The following is a 19739-nucleotide window of genomic DNA, read 5'->3' on the forward strand; positions in this document are numbered from 1 at the left end:
CTCATCTATAAACTGAGCATTTTGGTCTGATAACTAAGGGACTTTCAGCTCTGACATTACAATCATACATTTCTTTATTGCACTGCTTATTCTAAATAAGAAGGAGTAAGCAAACAGTCTCAGAACGGGCTTGCAACAGGAGCCAGAGCATTTACTGTAGTGAGATTCTAGTTGGGTTACGTGTCTTCCAACATTTGGGGCAAAGATGCTATTGTAAAATTTTATTTTGGGTTCCAGCAGAGATGAGATCCTTTAAATGCTGCGACACAGCTCCCTTTAACTCACAGCCCCTGTTTTGTTAGATAAATCCAGTCCCTTCATTGGCTTCAGTGAAGAGATGCACATGTGAACTCACACAGCAATTGGCAGTTTACAGTTTAAGGTAATGCTCTGACAACATTAGTACAGAAGGCCATAGCATCTAATTTTTCATGGTTTGGCTTTTTCTCAGTAGGCTGACAAAGTCCTGTTGCCCTTTAAGGCAATGTAAAAGGAAACAAATGCCCAAACCATCTGTCTAGACAGGGCTTGTTGCAGAACTGGGTCTCTACACCTGCACTGGGGGCCACACGTTGAACACTGGCAAACATTCAGGTCTCCCATCTGCGCAAGGCTCTTACCATCAGTCTCAGTGGCTGTCAAAGAACCACAATATTAGTGGATAAACATTCTATATTTGTTAATTCAGTGGTACTTACGCTGTATCATTATCATGTGCCAGGCACTGTTCTGGAGAACCTGTTGGTAAACAAGATAGACAAAGTTCCTGTCCCATGGCATGTATAGCATATAAGGGGCCACAAACAGTAGATAAGCAAATAAATGAATCACAGTATCACATGGTGACAAGTGCTATAAATGAAATAAAACAGGGTGAAGTGAAAGATGGCTGGGCAGTGTCACGGGCAGGGGGCTAGCTTACATTGGGTGTCACAGAAGGAAGAGCTCATGAAGAGGCAGTGTTTGAGCTGAGGACTGGGTGTCAGGAAAGGGCAGCCCTGCAGGATCTGGGGGCTGAATGTTCCCAGGGAAGAACCAGGAAAAGCAGCAGCCCTAAGGCAGGAAGGAGCAATAGAGTGTTCCAGGAGCAGAAACCAAACACTAGCATGTTGGTTTGTGGGCAGGGTGGATTACAGAGGTTCATGGCCGTTATGGAGTTGGGACCTTATTCTCAGGCCAGTGGGGAGCCATTGGAGGGCTTAAGCTGAGTTCATCATGACGTATGTTCCTTAAATGTTTGCCCTGGATGTCTAATGGAGAATAATGGATTGTAGGAGATGAGGAATAAAAAGGGAGACCTGACAGGAGGCTATTGTGGTCACCCAAGTTAAAGATGCTGGTGCCTTAGGGGAGGGGATTGGGGATGAGCAGAAGTCGATGGATGTGGGGTTACTTTGGATGTAGAGTCTACAAACCTTGCCCGTGCTTTGGATGTGGGAGATGAAATAGGAATCAAAGATAATCGTGGGTTTTTGGATTGTGAATCATCTTTAACACAAGTGGATGACGGTACTGTTCCCACTAAGATGGGAAAACCAGGAGTGGGAGGAGAGGGGGGAGTCCAGTTTGGACCTTACTGAGGTGTATCAGATACCCAGGTGGAATTGTGTGGCGGCAGTTGGAAATATCCTTAATATTGTTACATTTAAGTTGGCCTGTTGGTTTATTTCTGACTGAGCATTGCTTTAGCTATAGGTAGCTCAATTTAGTACTGACAGTTGTACAATTGAAACTGATAACATTTGCCTCTTGCTTCTCGTGTCTTCCTTTATATTCATCTGAACTCCTTCATTAGCCTATCAAGAAATTCCAAGCCAAGGAAACTTCCATCGATTTCTTTGAACACTCTTCTTATAGTTCCTACTTTCAGTTATAAAAAAATCATGTTATTAGATAAAAGGGAAAGAGAAGATCCATTTCTTGACTAGTGTAGTTGAGGGGCTATATTACAGATTGGTCATTTCTACCCTCTGAAGCCATTTTTATTAGATATGTGTTTTGTCTGTTTTTAACTAACTGTGTGCATCGGGCAGGGCAGGTGTGTGGAGTGGATGTGTGAGTGCTCCTGGTGAAAACTGCCTCCACCTCTCCTGTCAGAGTATACTTTCAAGCCATTATTCCATCCCCATGAGCATAGTTTTGCATGTGTCTGGTCACAAGTCCTACTTCTAAAAGCATTTGAAATTAGAAAGGTGGTATGTATGTACTATTGTCAGACCCTCTGTTAACCATACTTACGTGTTCTGTTTAACAAAGAGGAAGGGGAAAGGGGAGGAAAGAACGATAGTGTAAACTATAATGGGGGTGGATAGGTTTCTACCAATTTGGGCTGAAACCAATAATAATGCTGTGTTGCTCTTGGAAAGAGGTCCACAGCTTGTCTGTGCTAGGGGAGAGAGAAACACTATCTCTCCTCTTCTAGACTCTGGAAGCCATGGCAAATTTTCCATGGAAAAAAACAAGCCACCATCCTGCCCTTAGTTGGATTGGGAGGCATGGATGTCGGGGGCCCAGCAAGCCAGGACAACAGCTGATGGCACATTCCTGAATTTGTTCTTTCTGATAGTATCTGTTAGCGTCTCATGTATTGGAAGCATTGGAAGCTGCCACCTTGGCAGTCATGCTGAATCTCAAGGATGGCTTTTTGGAAGTGGTAGAGCAAAGAGAGACTTTGAAGGCCAGGGAGGATGTTTCTGAATGGGGAAGAGAAAGGTGTTCCAGAGGTCAGAGGCAGCAAACCAAAAACTGTGGAGTCCAAAGTGAGATGATTGGATGAAATAGGGATAGCTGACAAGTTCATGAACTACTGTGGTAAGCCAGTAACTTCTGAAGTTACATTTGGCTAGACAGGCTCCATTTGTCTGTGGTCAGTGGATGGAGGAGACGGTTGGCACCACTTCGTGGAATGGTGATGCCCCACTAAGCAGCGCTACGCTAAAGAAAGTATAGGATCCAACAGGTCTCTGTCTGGTAATAATTTCCCCAGACATTCCTATTGCTGCACATCAGTGACTGTTCAACATCTGGTTTTTTTACTATTACATAAAGTTTCATTTTAGTTTCTGACAGTGTGTAATTCAGATTTTCTAAATGCTTCACATTCTTCCTCCTTTGCAAGCAGCTGGAATGGGCAGGTTGCCTATTTCTAGGGGGATGATGGCTTTGTCCATGTTGGACCTTAATGGTTCCATTGGACTTTCATGATGGATGTTAAAAGCAGATGGATTTTGTTTTATATGTTGAGGAATGTATTATGACCCATGCCTATATATCTAGGGCTAAAAAGAAAGAACTACAGGGGTGAGCCTAAAGTAAGATTCCAAAATAAATCACTTTTGAAGGTTTTGCTTTCATTTCTCTGAACAGCTAAGTAACTGAGAGAGCTCAACAATTTTGCAGTGAGCATATGTTTGTGTCCTTGGAGGGAAATAGGGAGACAAGCAGAAAGGCTACCAGCAATCAGATGGCTTAGAGACATTTATTAGATTTTTTTAAAAGAGTAGGTTTTGATAGCATTAGAAACATTTTTTAACATATTTAAAGAGCATGTGTCTGTAGCAGTCGATATCAAATTTATCAATTTTCTGTTTTGGTTTCTCCTACCAAAGGTCTCATTTGTATGTTTTAAGGAAGTTTGAGATTCAATTCAATGTGATGTTGTTTTAACATCTATGTGCATATATATGTATTTATAAGTAGTATATGGTTACTTATCATCATCATTTATTATGTATCTACTAGTTGTTATCTTGCTACTACTTGTTTCCATAAATATCGCATTTAATCCTAACAACAAACCTGGAAGTATTAAAATTATTCCCACTTTAGAGGCAAGAAAGCTGAGATTTTAGGGCCTTAGGTGAAGTGACTTTCATAAGTTATAAATGGCAGACCTGGGTTCAAACTAGGGTGAAGTCTCCTGGCGCCAAGACCTGAGCTGTCGTCCTTTCATCTTCCTTTATTAATTGCTACTTGTGCAGAAGTAAAAGGAACCCAGACACAGCCAGTGTTTACGTACACAGTGACATCTGAGTTTCAGGCTGAAGAAGCTTCACCTACTAGGACCCCAGTCAGGAAATTCAGTAATCACGCTTGCTGTGCTGTCCGGTATGATAGCTGCTAGCCCCAGATGGCTATTTGAATTTCATTAGATTTAAGTGAAATTAAAAATTCAGTTCCCCAGTTGCCACTAGCCACATTTCAAGCACTCAACAGCCACCTGTGGCCAGTGGCTCTATATTGGATGGCACAAATATAGGACATTTCTGTTATCACAGAAGGTTCTATTGGACAGCACTGCCAGCCAGAGACTTTGTTCCAATCCACTGAATTTTTTTCTTCTGTGATGTCTGTTGACAAGTGATGGACATTCGGCCTGACATGACAGCTCCGCTTTCCCGTGTTAGTGCCGCGTGTCTGTCAGTATCCTTCACGGTGTGCTCACTTTTTCTTCCAAGGAGGAAGTTGGCCGGATATGGAAGATGGAGCTGCTCAAAGAATCGGATGGGCTGGGAATTCAGGTTAGTGGAGGCCGAGGATCAAAGCGCTCACCTCACGCTATCGTTGTCACTCAAGTGAAGGAAGGAGGTGCCGCTCACAGGTGACTAGATAACTCTCCCCATCTCTCTGCCTCCTGTCCTCCCCTCCCCTTCCCTGGGTGCTAGTATTCTTCCACTTGGCCAAAGCCCTGGTAATTAAAGTTCATAAAGATTATGGTGGAGCCCAGAAGGAAACCAGGTGTGGGGGCGGTTCTAATTAAACACATCTCTGAGCACAGGAAGTGGCTAATTGCAGAAGATATTCCAGGATCTTCCAAACCCTGAAAGAGAGATTGGATCTCTTTCTAGTCTAGTTTTAGTTTCAAGAGAATGTTATGTATTCTACCTTTTGGGATGCTGGCACTAAGGCAACACGGAGTTACTTACGGAGAATATGCTGCTGAATAGGACACCATATTCCTGACATCTTAACTCCCATTAAGGCTTGACTGATAACTGGGGAAAGTGATGGGTTTTAAGTGTGGCCACAGTTCATGCACTGGAGCTTCACTTGCCAGGTCTATCAGGATTTCACACACACTTGGAGACACGTCATGCAGATGTGGAAGGGAAAGTGAATGTGAATTTTTCTCCTTGTGATCTGAAAACAATTCATACTTCAAAACTTTAATTTGCGTAATGGTCTGAAGTAGGAAGAAGGAGAGTGTTTAGCTAGAGTATGTGTAAAAACCATTGTTTATTTTGAGTATGAAGGATGTAACTATCCCAAAATGTCAGGCATGCTCTTGCCTGCTAGCTAATTGCTTCTACATACATAGGGTGTCTACTATTTGCAAGGCACGGTGAGGCATGTACGTATGTTGCATGCACACACACATATAGTAGACGTATAAAGGGAGACTTTCACTGATGGAAGGAGGTGATCATCTTTTTTCTAGTCCGGAATTTGGTGTTCAGTCTGGGTACCCTGATTCTAAGGAGGACATGGCAAACCAGAGCAGTATTGGCCAAGATTGACAGGGGATTGAAACATACGTCTTATGAGGTGTAGTTGAAGGAGCTGGAGGTGTTTGGTCTGAAGAATGGAAAACCAAGAGGACTAGCGCACAAGCTCCGGAAGTCTTTAGGATGCTAATAAGTAAAGTAGAGATAGGATTAACTGCAATTGTTAGTTATCTGGATGGCAGTAATTATTGAAGGATTAAGACCTTACATGGTTTTTACTTAGAAGAGCATTATTAAACTTCCCAAATGATATATGCTTTAAGGAATTCCTGTCAGGTAGCTATTTTCCCATTAATCATAGGTCTTGGGTTCTAGTCTGTGTTTGGCAAGTTGGCAATTAGGAAGTTCCTGTGCCCAGAGACAAGCTTACATAGAACTGTTCTTGTCCGTTTTCCATCTGAGCCATTTCTAGTGGGTCTCATCACTTTGTCATTCTCAGCCTGGAGTTGTGTGTGTCTCTTGGCCTCTGGGGTGTATGAGTCACAAGAGGGGGCATTCTAGTTAATAGAGAGGTGAGAGAAATGGAATTACAGATGGAAATAGAAAGAGGGATGGGGATCGTTTTGATGGTGTTGTGGAGAGGTAAACCTAGGGACACTGGCCAGAACCATTGGATTCTTTCTTCCTGAATCCCTCTCCTCCCATGAGGAACATCTCCCTTCTCTCACCATTCCAAGCAATTAGTGGGGCCCTTAGCATTTTTCTCCTTCAGAGATTTTCGAAGGACAGAAAGCAGAGGCTTTCAGAAGTCTCTGGTGTCTCCTGTCATCTGCTGAAACCTAAATTCATTCTGAGAAACCTGTGGTAGAATTTTAAAAAAAGAAAAAGAAAACCTAAATTCATAGAAAAGATTATGATGCATGCCCTAGAGGAAAGAGAGAATAAGAGAGAAGCTGTTGAAGGTAAGAAGGCGGAGATAAGGATGGAAGGAAGGAAAGGAGTTGATGCATTGAAAGAAGGTAATGGAAAGAGTCTACAGATCAGGGAGAGACAGAGTTGGTGAAGCGTGGCGTGTTGGAGACAGGCATGGGTTCCATGGCAGCACTCTGGGTGCTGATACAAAGCCCTTAAAAGGTACGATGGAACCCTAGGACCAGGGTCCCTCCACCTCCCCAGATTCCTATCCCATATTTAGCAATCTCTGGCTCCTTTGGGATTATGGGAGACCAGACCACTGGAGGCTCTGTTGGAACCCACAGGACTGTTGACCCGCCATGATTGAAGGGGCCTAGTGCTCTAGCACAGGTACCACCCAGAACTCTGACCCACCCTAGCGGGGACAGTCCCACTGATGGCTGACTCTCCTACCAGCCCAGTGGGAAGGAAGCTCAGAATCAGCCATAATTGAATTTAAGGGAAATGAAGAAACAGAAAATGTTTGTGCAACTATGTTTGTAGTCCATGTCTGGTACCTACAGCAATAGCAAATTAGGTAGTTTAATTGTTTGTTTGTTTTAATTTATCAGTCTAGTCTGCTTTTACAAAGCTTGGCTGTAGGGACCCAAGGATGCAAAAGGTACCAAGAGACTTTATCCTCAAGGTACTTTAACTCTGTTGGGGGTCCATACACATGCAGGGTAGCATGAATCACAGGTCCCCCAGAGGAGATCTGGTCAGGGTCATGTCACCTGGGAAGGGGGCAGTGGGTTAAGAAAGGATTGCTCATGGGCTCAGGATGCCTTTGCCCTATCTGAGCTTAGCTCATGGCTTGGCCCTGTGCTGATGACTCGGTCATCGGGCAGGATGGCAGGTAGGATTAATAAAACAATAACTTTTGACTCTCCAAAAACCTGGGGGCCTTGGTTTCTCTGTCACCACCTCCAGCTGGTTGGGAGTTTCACTGACACCGATGCTGGATATGGTGGTAACATAAGAACATGCTTGTTACTAAGCCACCACCTGAAATCATGAACCTTTGACTCCTGTAGTGGGAGTCTGGACACAAAGGATAAAGCAGTCCCGTCCCAAACTGTCTCTGGTCATCACTATTTCCTCTTTAGCCCGATTTCATCTGTCCCTTCTCATGACCTCCCTAGCTCCAGAAAAATGTCCCTTCTCGGGCCCAGAATGTCTTGACAAGGGATTTTTTTTCCCATCTCCATTTCCTCAGGGATGGCAGATTGTCCTTAGGAGATGAGCTGCTGGTGATCAATGGTCACTTACTGGTCGGGCTCTCCCACGAGGAAGCTGTGGCCATTCTGCGCTCAGCTACTGGGATGGTGCAGCTGGTGGTGGCCAGCAAGGTAGGTCGTTTTTGTTTTGTGTTTTGATATTCGTAAAGGTGGTGGTGAATTTGGATGTGAGGCCCCCACCCCCATGCCACACACAGATGTGTGTGCACTTGCACACTTACCTTGGGCCATTTAAACAGCCTCGATTCTACAGGGCAAGGCCACACAGAGGCCCTGAGCCCAAGTGCATTTAAATTGCTTTCCTTTAAGGGTTTTGTTTTTTAAGAGACAGGGTCTCACTCTATTGTGTAGGCTAGTGTGCAGTGGTGCTATCATAACTCACTGCAGCCTTGAACCCCTGGGCTCAAGCAATCCTTCTGCCTCCACCTCCTGAGTAGCTAGGACTACAGGTGTGCACCACCACACCCAGCTACTTTTTAAATTTTTTGTAGAGACAGGTCTCCGTATGTTGCCTAGACTGGTCTTGGACTTCTGGCCTCAAGCAATCCTCCCGCCTTGGCCTCCCAAAGTGCTGGGATTACAGGTGTGAGCCACCTCGCCTGGCCCCTAAGAGTCTTTATAGATATATGTTAGGGGTTACAGAAGAAATAATAGGACTAAGGAGAAGTAAGAATGGTAGGGTGGAAGAGAGGACAATGTAGAGAGAGCAGCAGTGGTCCCAGGAGAAATTGAGAGGAGATGTGGAAGTCTAGACAGCAGGGCAGGTGGGGAGAGGGGCCCAGGGCTGCACGGGTAGGCCATGGGTGCTGAGTGTTGGGGCTGGAGGAAGCCTGGTGAATCCTGCTTGTGTAGCCACCATCCCTGCCTGTCCAGCTACCATCCTGCCTTTCTTCCTCCCCAGTTTTACAAATGAGACAGTGAGGCAGAGCTTCCACGGCCGGCTACTCGCTGGCAGAGGCCACCGTGCCGTCAGTAGTGTCAGGACCCGGGCCCTTAGCGCCCAGCCCCATGTCCGTCCCGTCTCGTGGCTGCCTCTTCTTCATGGTTCTCTCTTCACAAGGTCCAAAGGCCCCAGGCGGGGGCTTCTTTCACCCTCACCCTCAGAGTGTGTTAACACAGAGCCTGTGTTCTGGGCCCCGGCATCTGCTTTCTTAAAGGACTTGGTTAAAGGCCACAGGGCTCCACAACTGTGGTGAGGAGGAGGCATGGTCCTCTCTTGTGTCTGAGCTGTTGTCTTGCACTGTTGAGGACACTAGAAAAGAGTCCGTGTGACCGAGGGGCTAGTGAAGGCTTCGTTCCAATCCCGACCTCGAAGGCTCAGGGTGAGGCCACTCCAGTCTTAGCCTTTCGCAGTGTGACACTCTCGCCGGTATGGGGGATTCTTTGTCATTATCCCTGCTGTTTTGAACCCGACGTCTGTAGGTTTTTCTATATTTTCCCTCTCAGATTGCAGGAACTATTGCCAGATTTTGGAGACTAGAAGAACATTTTGAGCTGTCTGAAATATCTGCTTTCCTCTCTTTGTACCTTTTACCATAAACCCTTGACCTAGACTCTCAAGCCTCCAGAAAGAAAATTACAGAATATTACTCCTGCAGAGTCAGCAGGAGGAGTGGCCATCTGAGTCCCTGGGGGCAGGCGTTGAGCCATTTTCCGTTCATTGGTCCTTTCCACCCCTCCCAGAGATACCAAGGGGCTCCCTGGGGACTTCTCTTGAGTCCCACAGGCGCCATACCCATCTTCACCCCGAGTGTCTGCCTGTGAGCCGTCTGCGTCCCCTCACAGGACATGGGAAGGAGGGCAAACCCCGGGATTTTCTGTCAGCTGGTGAATTCCACAAGGAGGGGGTGCTGCAAGAGGAGGAGAAACAAACGCCTCTGTTTGCCAGCTGTATTGGGCACGTGAAAGCATCATTGGGTCCTACACACACACACAGGCACGTGTTGGCAGAGAACGCTCATTTTGTTTGCACAGCCCACCTCCCCATAGTCTGTGGCTGAAGAACACGGGTTTCTGCACAGGAATGATACCGTGTGCCACCAAACCTTCCTTTCTGTGCTGACTTCTTTCTCCTGCTAGTTTGGAAGATGGTGAAGGGGACAGGTTTTCTCTGTCAAGCCATTATCCACAAACATACACACAAAAAAAACACAAAACAGAAGATAAAAACAAAAAAGTGAATGATTGAGGGGCATACACAGGACTTGGAAAACCAGTTCCTGGATGGTGGCTGCTCGCTGGTCTCACACGTGGACTTGAAGGAAGAAAAGACATGACATATACCAATCAGGTGCCCGCCATGTGCTTTTTTCTAACCGATTACCTCATTTAATTCTTTAAAAATCCCCTGAAACAGGTATTATTTTGTTATTCAAAGAATGGAATTTAAATGCAAGTGGTTACTCACCCAGCAGTAGGCATCAGAAGCAGGTTTCATCCTGAGGCCACTGGACTCCACAGGTCATGCGTCTGCACCTGCACCGAGCGGCCCTTTATGCAAATGAGATGTGAAGGACACCAGAGCCAGCGGTATTAGAAAAAGATAATGTGTTTCTGCCAGAGGCTTTGACTTTTTGGGACCCTTGCTGGGGTCCTTGTGGGGCTAGCAGCATCCTGGAACCAAAGAATGGGTGTCCGTTCAAGTTCAGTCCACTGGCTCTTGGGCATCCGTACCGAGCTGCGGTCCCAAAGCTGACCTGAACCTCAGAGCAGCGACACCTTTCACTTCGCCCACCACGCTCCGTTTACAGCCGGGCAGGAAGCTGCTACAGCACTGAGGTTTTTCCTCGACTAAATCTATACCATCCGGGGTGCTTGTCCATGTAGCGTAAAAAAGAAGCATCAGTCTTTAGGCGTCTGACATCTTTTCCTCTTCTTTATCCAACAAAGCAAATAGTCCACAGGTTTTGTTGCTGCCTTCGTATTTGGAAGGGTGGAGGGAGCTTCTGAATTACTGAATATGAAGAATGATAAAAATGTAAATTTTGTTATCATAGATAATAGTCACCTTGTCACAAACTTTAAGGTATTGTTTTGGAACTAGAGCGGTTACTTTCTTGCAGAGAGATGTCTCCTGTTTCCACACAAGTATGTTGTTTACTTATGTAGTAGGAGCTTCAAAAGTTTTTGTTGAATGAACTCAGAATATCCAAGTTAGTTTTTCTATTTCTAGAAGCAAGACAGAGCTTCTTGCTTCCTTTTTTTTTTTTTTTTCCACTCTTGGCTTTTATTAACAAGTAGTATGTATTTATTATATCTAATGTAGACAATCCCCCCAAAATACAGAGGGTTGAAAAAGAAGATGACATTTTCGTAATACCACCAATAGTACTATCTATTAACTGTGCAAACATGCACACACGTTTTCTTTTAAATGGAATCAAACACAAGGAGATAGAGTACACCCCTGGAGGCGGTCCCTCAGTGCCAGCACAGCCCTTTAAAAGTTGTGTGTCCTTGGCAACCTGTTACATCTCCCTAAATCTTAGTTTTCGTATCTGTACAATGAGAATCTGCAACTACCTCATGAGGATATTACGGAAATTGCACAAGATTATAAAGAGCCCTGAGCAGTGCAGCCAGTCCTAGCGTGCACTGGAGCAATGCCTGCCTTCATGGTTATCACATAGCATTACATCTAGTTTATTGTATACGTTATTAATATCATGGTTAATACATGCTATTTTAACCTGCTTTTTCACTGAGTAGCAAGCATACTGTAAGAATGTTTCCACATCAGGAAGTCCATTGCTACAGCACCATTTATAATGACCATGGAATAATCTATAAAGTAGCTGCTGTGCAATTTACTCACCAGTTGAAATCTTTGGGGGTTTTTTTCAACTCTTTTTCTGTTAATAGGCTAGCAGAGTTGACATCACAGAAGAGGACCGAACTCACTTTTTGTTTAATAACCCTTTCTTCCTTTCCTTAGATAAGGACTAACAGGATACTATTCACAATTACTGGCCTAAAATGAGTTATCTTTCAGGTACCTTGAAAGTGAAACCAGCGTCCAACTAGTAACAAACGTCACTGTCATTGGATGCCAACCCACTAATATTTAGTAACGTGTTGTTTAAGATGGGTCATTTTTTTTTGTCCACTTTTCTATCAATCCTCAAGCAACATGACGATTAAAACTTTCTGTGTGTTTCCATCTTTGTAGAAGTGGCTGATGTGGGAGAATGAAGAGAGAACTGATTTCTCTTTTTGCTGACCGTGGATCAGCTCTGCAGCCCTGCCCCCCTCCCTGGCCCCTGGCCTCATGTGCTGTGGCATTTCCCAGTTGGGACTGTCAGGAGGTCTAAATGGTCTCACCTGCATGCCACAACCTACTCTGGGCTTAACTGTACATAGGAACAAAGGGCGGTGTTAATGAAGCCCCCTTTACAGTCTAATCTAAATGGAGTCCGACTGCTTGTATTTTTGTTGACCTTAAAAAGTTGATCAAGGGCCACTTTCACTGAAAAGACATTATCAGTCTCCACTTTGGCATTTTGATTCAACAAACAACCTCATCTCTTTCTAACAAGCATATGCTGGTGGGAGGGGGGAGACACAAGGATATTTGGACTCTGGGCTAGGCCTGGGGACACAGTAGGGAGTAGAAATGGTGTTAAGTTGGAGGAACTTTCAGACAAGCAGGGGAGATAGACAAGTCACTGCAAGGAGATAAAAGCAATGGTCAAGGCCATTAGAGAAGAAAGGGAAGGCAAATGGAATGCCTCCTGAGATGACCCAGGAGGGCCTTCAGAAAGACAGGATGCTTAAGCTTTGCCCAGCTGGGCCACAGTCATGAAACAAGGCTGATCTCAGCAGAATAAGCTGCTGCTGATGGAAAAGGCAGTGGGCGAAGGAGAGCCCAGAGGGTTTGGATGGCAACAGGACTTGAATGGAGGGTGTAGGTCGGAGGGGGCGAGTTCGGAGAGCTTGGCAAAGGCCAGATCTCTAAGATGCTGGCCTCCCAGTGAGGGAGTTTAGATTGTATCCTGAAAGCAAGACAGGGGAAGCCACTGAAGGATCTTAAGTTTGGGGAGCTTGGATTACCCAAAGAAACAGTGACCTAAGAAACACACATTCTTAAGGGGAAAAAAAATGGTTTGTGTTTACATTGGACCCACACCCATGACATTTGAGGTAACCTTGCCAATGCAGAGCATATATGGTCCTTACGGTGTTTGGACTGGGAGCACGTAGCCTCACACTGCCAGGTTGGTTTCAAGAACTGGTTGGTGCCATGGCACACTTCATGATGGGCCTTTAATTGTGTCCCTACAGGAAAGCTCTGCAGAGGACCTCCTCAGGCTAACATCTAAGAGTTTGCCTGAGCTGACCAGCTCCATAGAAGATGTGTCCTCTTGGACCGACAATGAGGACCAGGAGCCAGACGGAGAAGAGGACGTAGGAACCGGCTCGTCTTCCCTCCAGGGAGCAGTAAGTGTGCCTCCGGGTTCCCAGGCTGTCGGCTGGAATTATGTTTACTTGAAGACGTGAGTGCCAAGATAAGAGGATAAATGCTCAAGATAGTATGTTAGAGACCGGGATAGGAGAGGACCACAGCACATTCTATTTATGTTTTTCTCAGAATCTTCTGGAAAAAAATCTGTGATGGTGATGCTTTTAAGAAAAAACATTGAAGCTGTAAACAAGATAAGAAAGCAACTGGGTATTGAGTTCTGTGTGTATATCAATTTCCAGGCTGCCTTATAATATATACAAGGATTTTGTTGGTACATCTTGATAGTGTGCTTGAAAAATACTATTAGTGACTTTAAACTTAGACTGAGAGATTTCTAGTTGAAAATGAAACGTTAAAATAACACAAACACCACTCGGGCAAAGTTGTGTAGAATATGTCTTCCAAGGTGCATCAAACCAGGACTCCTGCGTGGCTCATGGCTCTTCCTGAAACAGGAACCTCGTGGTCTGCCCTCGTCCTGCCCGGCACACACACAGCCAGAGGGCTTTTGGTTCACTGGTTGCAGTGTGGCTCTGTGGTACCCTCTTTGTGTCCCAGATCGGAAAGATGTGTCATTTTTAGTGTACTATGGTTAGCCCTTGTTCCCTATCCAAACAGCTATGGAGGGGGCACCTTCTTTCTGCCATTTAGTCTTTCCCACCGACACTGAACCTAGGCAGCAGTGGGTGAGTGCTGGAAAAGTAGTTTTGCTTATAATAAGGCCTTAGAAGACAAAAAATGCATGTCGTATTTACCATAATATTGGTACATTACTTTTAGAAAAAGATGTTGCTTTTCCTCTTTCCTTTTGTTTCCTAGAGATCCAGAGCCACCAAGTACGGTTGTGCAGGTTGTGTAGGCTTTAATATTTATTATAACAATTTTCTGAAAGATGGCTGTTAAAGAACTCTGTGCTCCGCATTGGCAGAGCAGTTACCCTCTGCCCCTTGTTTTCTCTGGGACAAGAAGGGGAATGATGCGGCTGTCCAACCAGCAGACGTCTCAGCTCCAGCTCCACTCCAGCACTCTGATCTTTTCTAACCAGATGTCTTTGGCTAGCAGCTACCCAGCCCGACTCCAGCCTGTGGCGTTCTCTATGCTCTGTCCCCTCCCACGCTCACAGTCTGCAGGGCCCTGCTGTGAACAGGATCCTGCTGCTCAGCAGTTGTGAACCAGGACATCTCAGCCAGCTTTCAGTGCAAACCCAGAGGAAGCTCAGGGTCTTACAGAGAGGAAAACTCTTGGCACATCTGCACCCCCTCTGATAAAGCCCCTAAGCTGTTGATGTAGCACAACAGCTCTTTGTGCAGAGGTGACAGTCGAATACTTTAAAAAAAAACTAAGTCATATTCTCTTGCAAAAAAACTCCAAGGAATCATTTAATTGCCTGGAAACTTTTTATACTAAATACTATTCTAATAAGTAACCAGTTACTTAAATATATTACGTGTTATATAGTATGAATTTTTATTTAAGTTATAGTTTAAACTTATAATTTTTACAAATTATAATTTAAATAATTCAAATGATGTAATTTGACTTGTTAATGCATAATTTAAATGAGTTTTTCTGATTACAAAAGTGACATTTCACTATATAAATGTTTTTGAGCAAAAAAAAAAAAAAAAAATCCCAAAGACAATATAAATCACCCACAGTCCTACTATTCAAAGATAGCCAGCCATCTTTAACATTTTGCCATGGCTTTCTAATTGAATTTTTTTCCTGTAAGCCCATGTGTTTTTAATTGACCTTGTATTAACATACTTATGAAACTTGCTATGGTCCCAATGATACAATCATGAAACATGTCCCTATTAAAGGGTCTTCTGAAACATGATTTATAATGGCTAATAACCCATAACATGAAAGTGCCATAATTTGTTTCACCAATTTACTACCATAAATTCTATTTACATCAATTACATATATATCCAGGTTTTTTCAAAATGATAATTCTGTACAGAACATCTTTGCCCATATATCTCTGTGCATTATTTTTTATGATATTTCCTTAACTAGCTCCTAACAGTAGAACTACTTAGGCAAAGGTTCTCTCCAGAGAGGTTATGCTAACTTACACTTGCAGCAGCGGCCAGTTCCCATCCTCACTGATAACATCATCCGAGTTTATTGATTAATCACACATTGTTGTAGGAGTTTATTTTTGTAGTTTTTCCAAAGGGATTTCAGTGCATTCTGTCATAACACACTTTATTTGGGAAACTTTACATTGCCTTTAAGGAGAAGCTTATGACTCAGCTCTGCTTTGCCTCAAGTATACATGTTGTCTGTGCTGTATTTCTGGGTTTCTCCTCATGCCGCCCCCAGCTCTTACACACAGATCCTAAACCCACTGTCATCCCTGGAGAAGCCAGAACAGATCCTACTTTGACAGTTCTCCCTTCTCGGTGCCTGGGACACCAGGCCTCCCTTGCTGCCCGCCCCGCTCCCAAAACACTCACACAGGAGGGGACAGGGCTTCTTGCCTGGTCCACCACGGGCCTGAACACTCTCCCTTTCTTGGCCATTCTCCCGAGCTCTCCTTTGGGGCCCAGGAGGGCCAGGCCTGAGACTCAGCCCCGCGGGGGGCATGATGTGTGGGCCGCCAGTACCATCTACCCGGTCTGCCCTGCTGTGCCTAATGAAGGTGCTGAACTACTGAAAAAAAATGTTTTTTCTTTTTTTAGTTAATACCTTCACAATCCAAGATTCCTTGTTTTGTAATTTTTAAAAACGAAAGAACCATTTAAATGAAAGAAACCTGGTACTCTTTTAATCAACTAAATCACAAAGCCTCTTATTTCACAGATGATAATGATTAAACCTGCCGCCAGATTCTGCTCAGACATTGACTGTTTTTGCACCTGTAAGGCATGGTGTGCTCCGAGCACTTAGGCTGAGCGAAAGTAATACAAACGCTGAGGATCTGCCACGAGGATCCTTATGATTTATTTTTCATGGCTACAATAAATAGCAAAGAGATTTTCCTTTCAAAAAGCGCCATCCATGCTTAGAATAAAACCATATGGTGAACATCAAGTCTGAGGAGTACAGGCAGGGAAAAGAGAGAACGGGTGACAGCCTGCAGTCACTTGCATAACTGCCATCCATCGCAGTGGGGTCTGGCTTCAGTGACAGGGCTCGCTGCCCACCGCCCACCGCCACTGTCACCGCCACCACACCGAGGACTGAAGACTGCCATTTTGGAAGTCTGGCCCCTCCCCCACACCACCCGTGGCCTTGCTCCACCTGGGTGGCCATTCTTCCTCTGCTCTCTTCACTTGCCTTCTGCTCTGCAGTGACAACATTTTAAAGAAGAATCTGGCCATGTCACTTAAGTGTTTAAAATAATTCAGTGGCTCACAATCACCCTGAGGTTAAAACCAGCTCCTCCGAGTGGAATAGTCAGCCCGGGCCTGGTGGCACCGCCTTTTCTCCTACACTTGCCCCCAGGGGCTCCGCGCATGCGCACACGCACGCCCCTGCTGGCGCTGAGTCCATGTTCCTGCTCGCTGCTTTGTGCCTTTGCACCTGCTGTTCCTCCTGCCTGGAATAGTTTTTTTCTCCTGGCAAGATGCTTGGCGACCCAGCCCAGAGGTCACTCTTCCCCTTAAGTAAACCTTTCCCTGATCCCCAGAGTGATCTGAGCTGTGCTCTGCACTTGCATAGCACTGTGAGTATTTCTGTCATGGCACTTGTCATCGTGTCTTCATGATTTATCTTTGTCCTGCTGTCTTCCTCATCAGACATTCACATTTCAAGGGCAGGAACCATGATGCCTTAAGCATCCCTCTATTCCTAGGACCCAGTGCAATGCCTGGGATAAGAGAGGGGGTGGAGGAAGGGACAGATTATCCTGTGATCTGTCATTCCTTGACCTCTTCCAGCCCTCCCCTTGAAGCTTACCTGGTTCTCTTATGTCCCTAAGGCACAAGCCTGGGTCCCTGAGCCTCTGACTCTTCTGATTCACAACTCTTGCCCCCAACATGTGCCCTCCCTGGGCCCTCTCCATGTGCTCTTCAAAGGGATCTGTCCTCTGCCTCCTCCACCAATTAAGGTGTCGGCAGTCGGGGGCAGTGCAACACTTCAAGATCTGGCCTTGCCTCCCATTGGAGAACGAGGAAGAGCAATTCTCTTCTGGTCCCGTGGCCAGTTGAGAGGGACCCTTCTGGGTGGTGCAGCTGAGTCCGTAGCCCCAGGAAGATAGTGAGCTGTAATTCCTCCCTGCATGCTAAGACCCCCACAGAAGGGAGAGCAGATGTGGAAAGCAGTAGGGATGGCTTTGCTTTGAGGCACTGCACACGTGCCATCCTCTCTGGTTATCTAAGTGCTGCCTTCCTCTCAAGGACCAGAGAAGTGCTAAGCTATCTGTGAAGCCGCCTCCTGCTTGAAGCATCTGGTCATCTCTCCCTCTCCCAAAGCTGCTAAGCCCTCCTCCTCTGGGCACTTAGCATCTGCTGTTCTCCATTTAATGCTGCTTCTCTCTTTGGGGAAGAAAAGCAAATACTGAAAGGTTTTAAACTTTTGCAGTCAGGTGTACCTCTTTGGGCTGCCTGTGTATCCAGTGAAGTACGTGGTAGTCAACACATACTCATTACATTATTTCTTGATTACAAAGCTATCTGTAGAGCAGTGATTCTCAAAGTCTGGTCCCTGGACCAGCAACGTGAGCATCACCTTGGAACTTGTTAGAAATACAGGTCCTCAGGTCCCCTCCCAGACCTGTTGAATCAAAAACTCGTAGGGTGGCATCCAGCAATGTGTTTTTAATAAGCTTCCAGGTGACTTGGACTCAGGCTGAGGCTTGAGACCCCCTGTTGTAGAGTCCTTCAATAAAACCAGTGGCACATGTGTTGTTATTACTGGCTATCCGAGAAAGTGTGTGTCCTTTCTCAAGTGTAAACAATTAGAGTTCCTCTGAAAAAGAAAAAATGGGACTTTTCAGGAGAAAAAAAATCCATGTTCTAGCCTGCTGAGAGTAAGTCTTTTTAAAATGAAGAGAAGAGGAATAGTTTCAGTATAACAGGGTGTGAAATGGGTGATGCCTCTTAATAAGTGATTGGGAACCTGTCTCCCTTTTCCTATTTTTAACAACAACAAGAACAAAATGGAAGTAATGGTTGTCTTTGCCAAATCTGCGACTGTCAAAGCTCAGCTAGGAAGAGCTTGTTTAGCACATCAATCAGGAGACCTGTATCCGGCTTCCTTTGGCATCAAGGGAATCAGTTCTAATGTTTTTGGAATCATAAGTTTGGGAAACTCTTGGAGAACTTGTGAGCCATTAGGGTTTTAGAAGGAATAAAGGATCTTATCTCTCAAAAGGAAAGAAGAACAAAGCTGGACCTTACGATTCTGTAAGTTTGATATAGGTGATTGATTCTCTGTTGGTGGAACTGCCATGGGGTTTGAGAACCTGAAAGTCCGAACCCTCGAGGGTAGATATTAATCCTATGGAAAGGAAGGAGAGGGCCTCTTGTGTTGTATTTGGATTGAATAATTGATAAAATGTCCACTGTAAGTGTTTCCAGAAGTGTCTGGGCGTTGAAGACTTTTATTGCAGCATCTGAAAGTATCATTTCTGGTTGATTCAAGCTGTCCTGAATGTGAAACTATCTCTTGTTTGGGGCCTGAACTAGATTTTTCTGGTGAATTAAATTTAGAGTCTAATACAAAGAACTATGAGCACCAAGTGAGTAAACCTGATTAGTATTAAAACAGAAAGACACGGCGTCTGCCTGAAAATCAGATCTGCACAGAGTAAAACTATTAATGCAGAGACACTGGCCCAGGGCTTCCTGAGTCTTTTGTAAGGGGAGCGAACGTTCTTTCCCTAAAGCCTTGAGGGTGGAGTGTTACAACGTGGGCTGCTTCCAAGGGGAGCGGTGGGCTGGGCTGCTGAGCCAGAGTCCCAGGGCAGTCCCAGCCTCTGCGTGTGGATTCTGTGCCCAGTTCAGGAGCAGTCTGCCCTTCTCTCTGGGCCTCCACTGCCTGCTTATCTAACTTCGGGATTCTCCTCTTCCAGGACTTCTGCCTAGATGCACACATCCTACCTGCCTGGGCCCCTAGCATGCACTATGCCCCGTATTGTCTGTCCTTCATGGCCCTTAACCCAGATTGTAGTGACATGGTTATTCATGTGACAGCATACTGAATGTCATCTTCCCCGATTAGTAAAGGATCCATGGGGGCAGGGACCATGTCAGGTTTGCTCATTCGTACATCCCCGGTGCTCACCGAAGACTCAGTATTGATATAAGAGACGGATGGACGGTTGATGGGCCCTCTCACATTCCCATAATGTCCTCTGCATACCTCTCATCGTAAGGTTTGGTCGTCTTCCACTGACCTGCCAGTCTTCCCCAGCGTACTGTGAATCGAAAATGGACATAGTGCTTAGTAAGTGTTCGCTGTTTCTGTCCCCAAACTAGAAAGTCTCTCTGCTTCTCCCTCCTGAGATTATGTCTGGGATGAGAGCATCCGTGATACAGCAATTGTTTTTCCATGTATAGCATTGTGAGAACACAGCATCTCTTCTCTTAAAATAGGATATTTGTGATAGGAGCTCATTAACAAATAAGTAGATTTCTTCTTTTTTTTGTTTGGTTAAGTTAGAAACCTGCAGGTGGCTAGAAGGAATTT

The 19739-nt window shown here is 45.1% G+C and overlaps 1 protein-coding gene across 1 annotated transcript in view; it reads left to right on the forward strand.

Moving 5' to 3' along the window:
- The window catches only part of PDZD2 (PDZ domain containing 2), a 230326-nt gene that overhangs the window by 146867 nt on the left and 63720 nt on the right, over nt 1-19739 (forward strand). The window contains exons 3-5 of the mRNA XM_069492397.1: nt 4458-4600; nt 7615-7747; nt 12917-13072. Of these exons, the coding sequence (XP_069348498.1) occupies nt 4458-4600; nt 7615-7747; nt 12917-13072 (432 nt within the window). The remainder of the gene's footprint in view (nt 1-4457; nt 4601-7614; nt 7748-12916; nt 13073-19739) is intronic.

Source organism: Eulemur rufifrons, chromosome 17 (genome assembly GCF_041146395.1).
Source record: "Eulemur rufifrons isolate Redbay chromosome 17, OSU_ERuf_1, whole genome shotgun sequence".
NCBI classification, from domain to species: domain Eukaryota; kingdom Metazoa; phylum Chordata; class Mammalia; order Primates; family Lemuridae; genus Eulemur; species Eulemur rufifrons.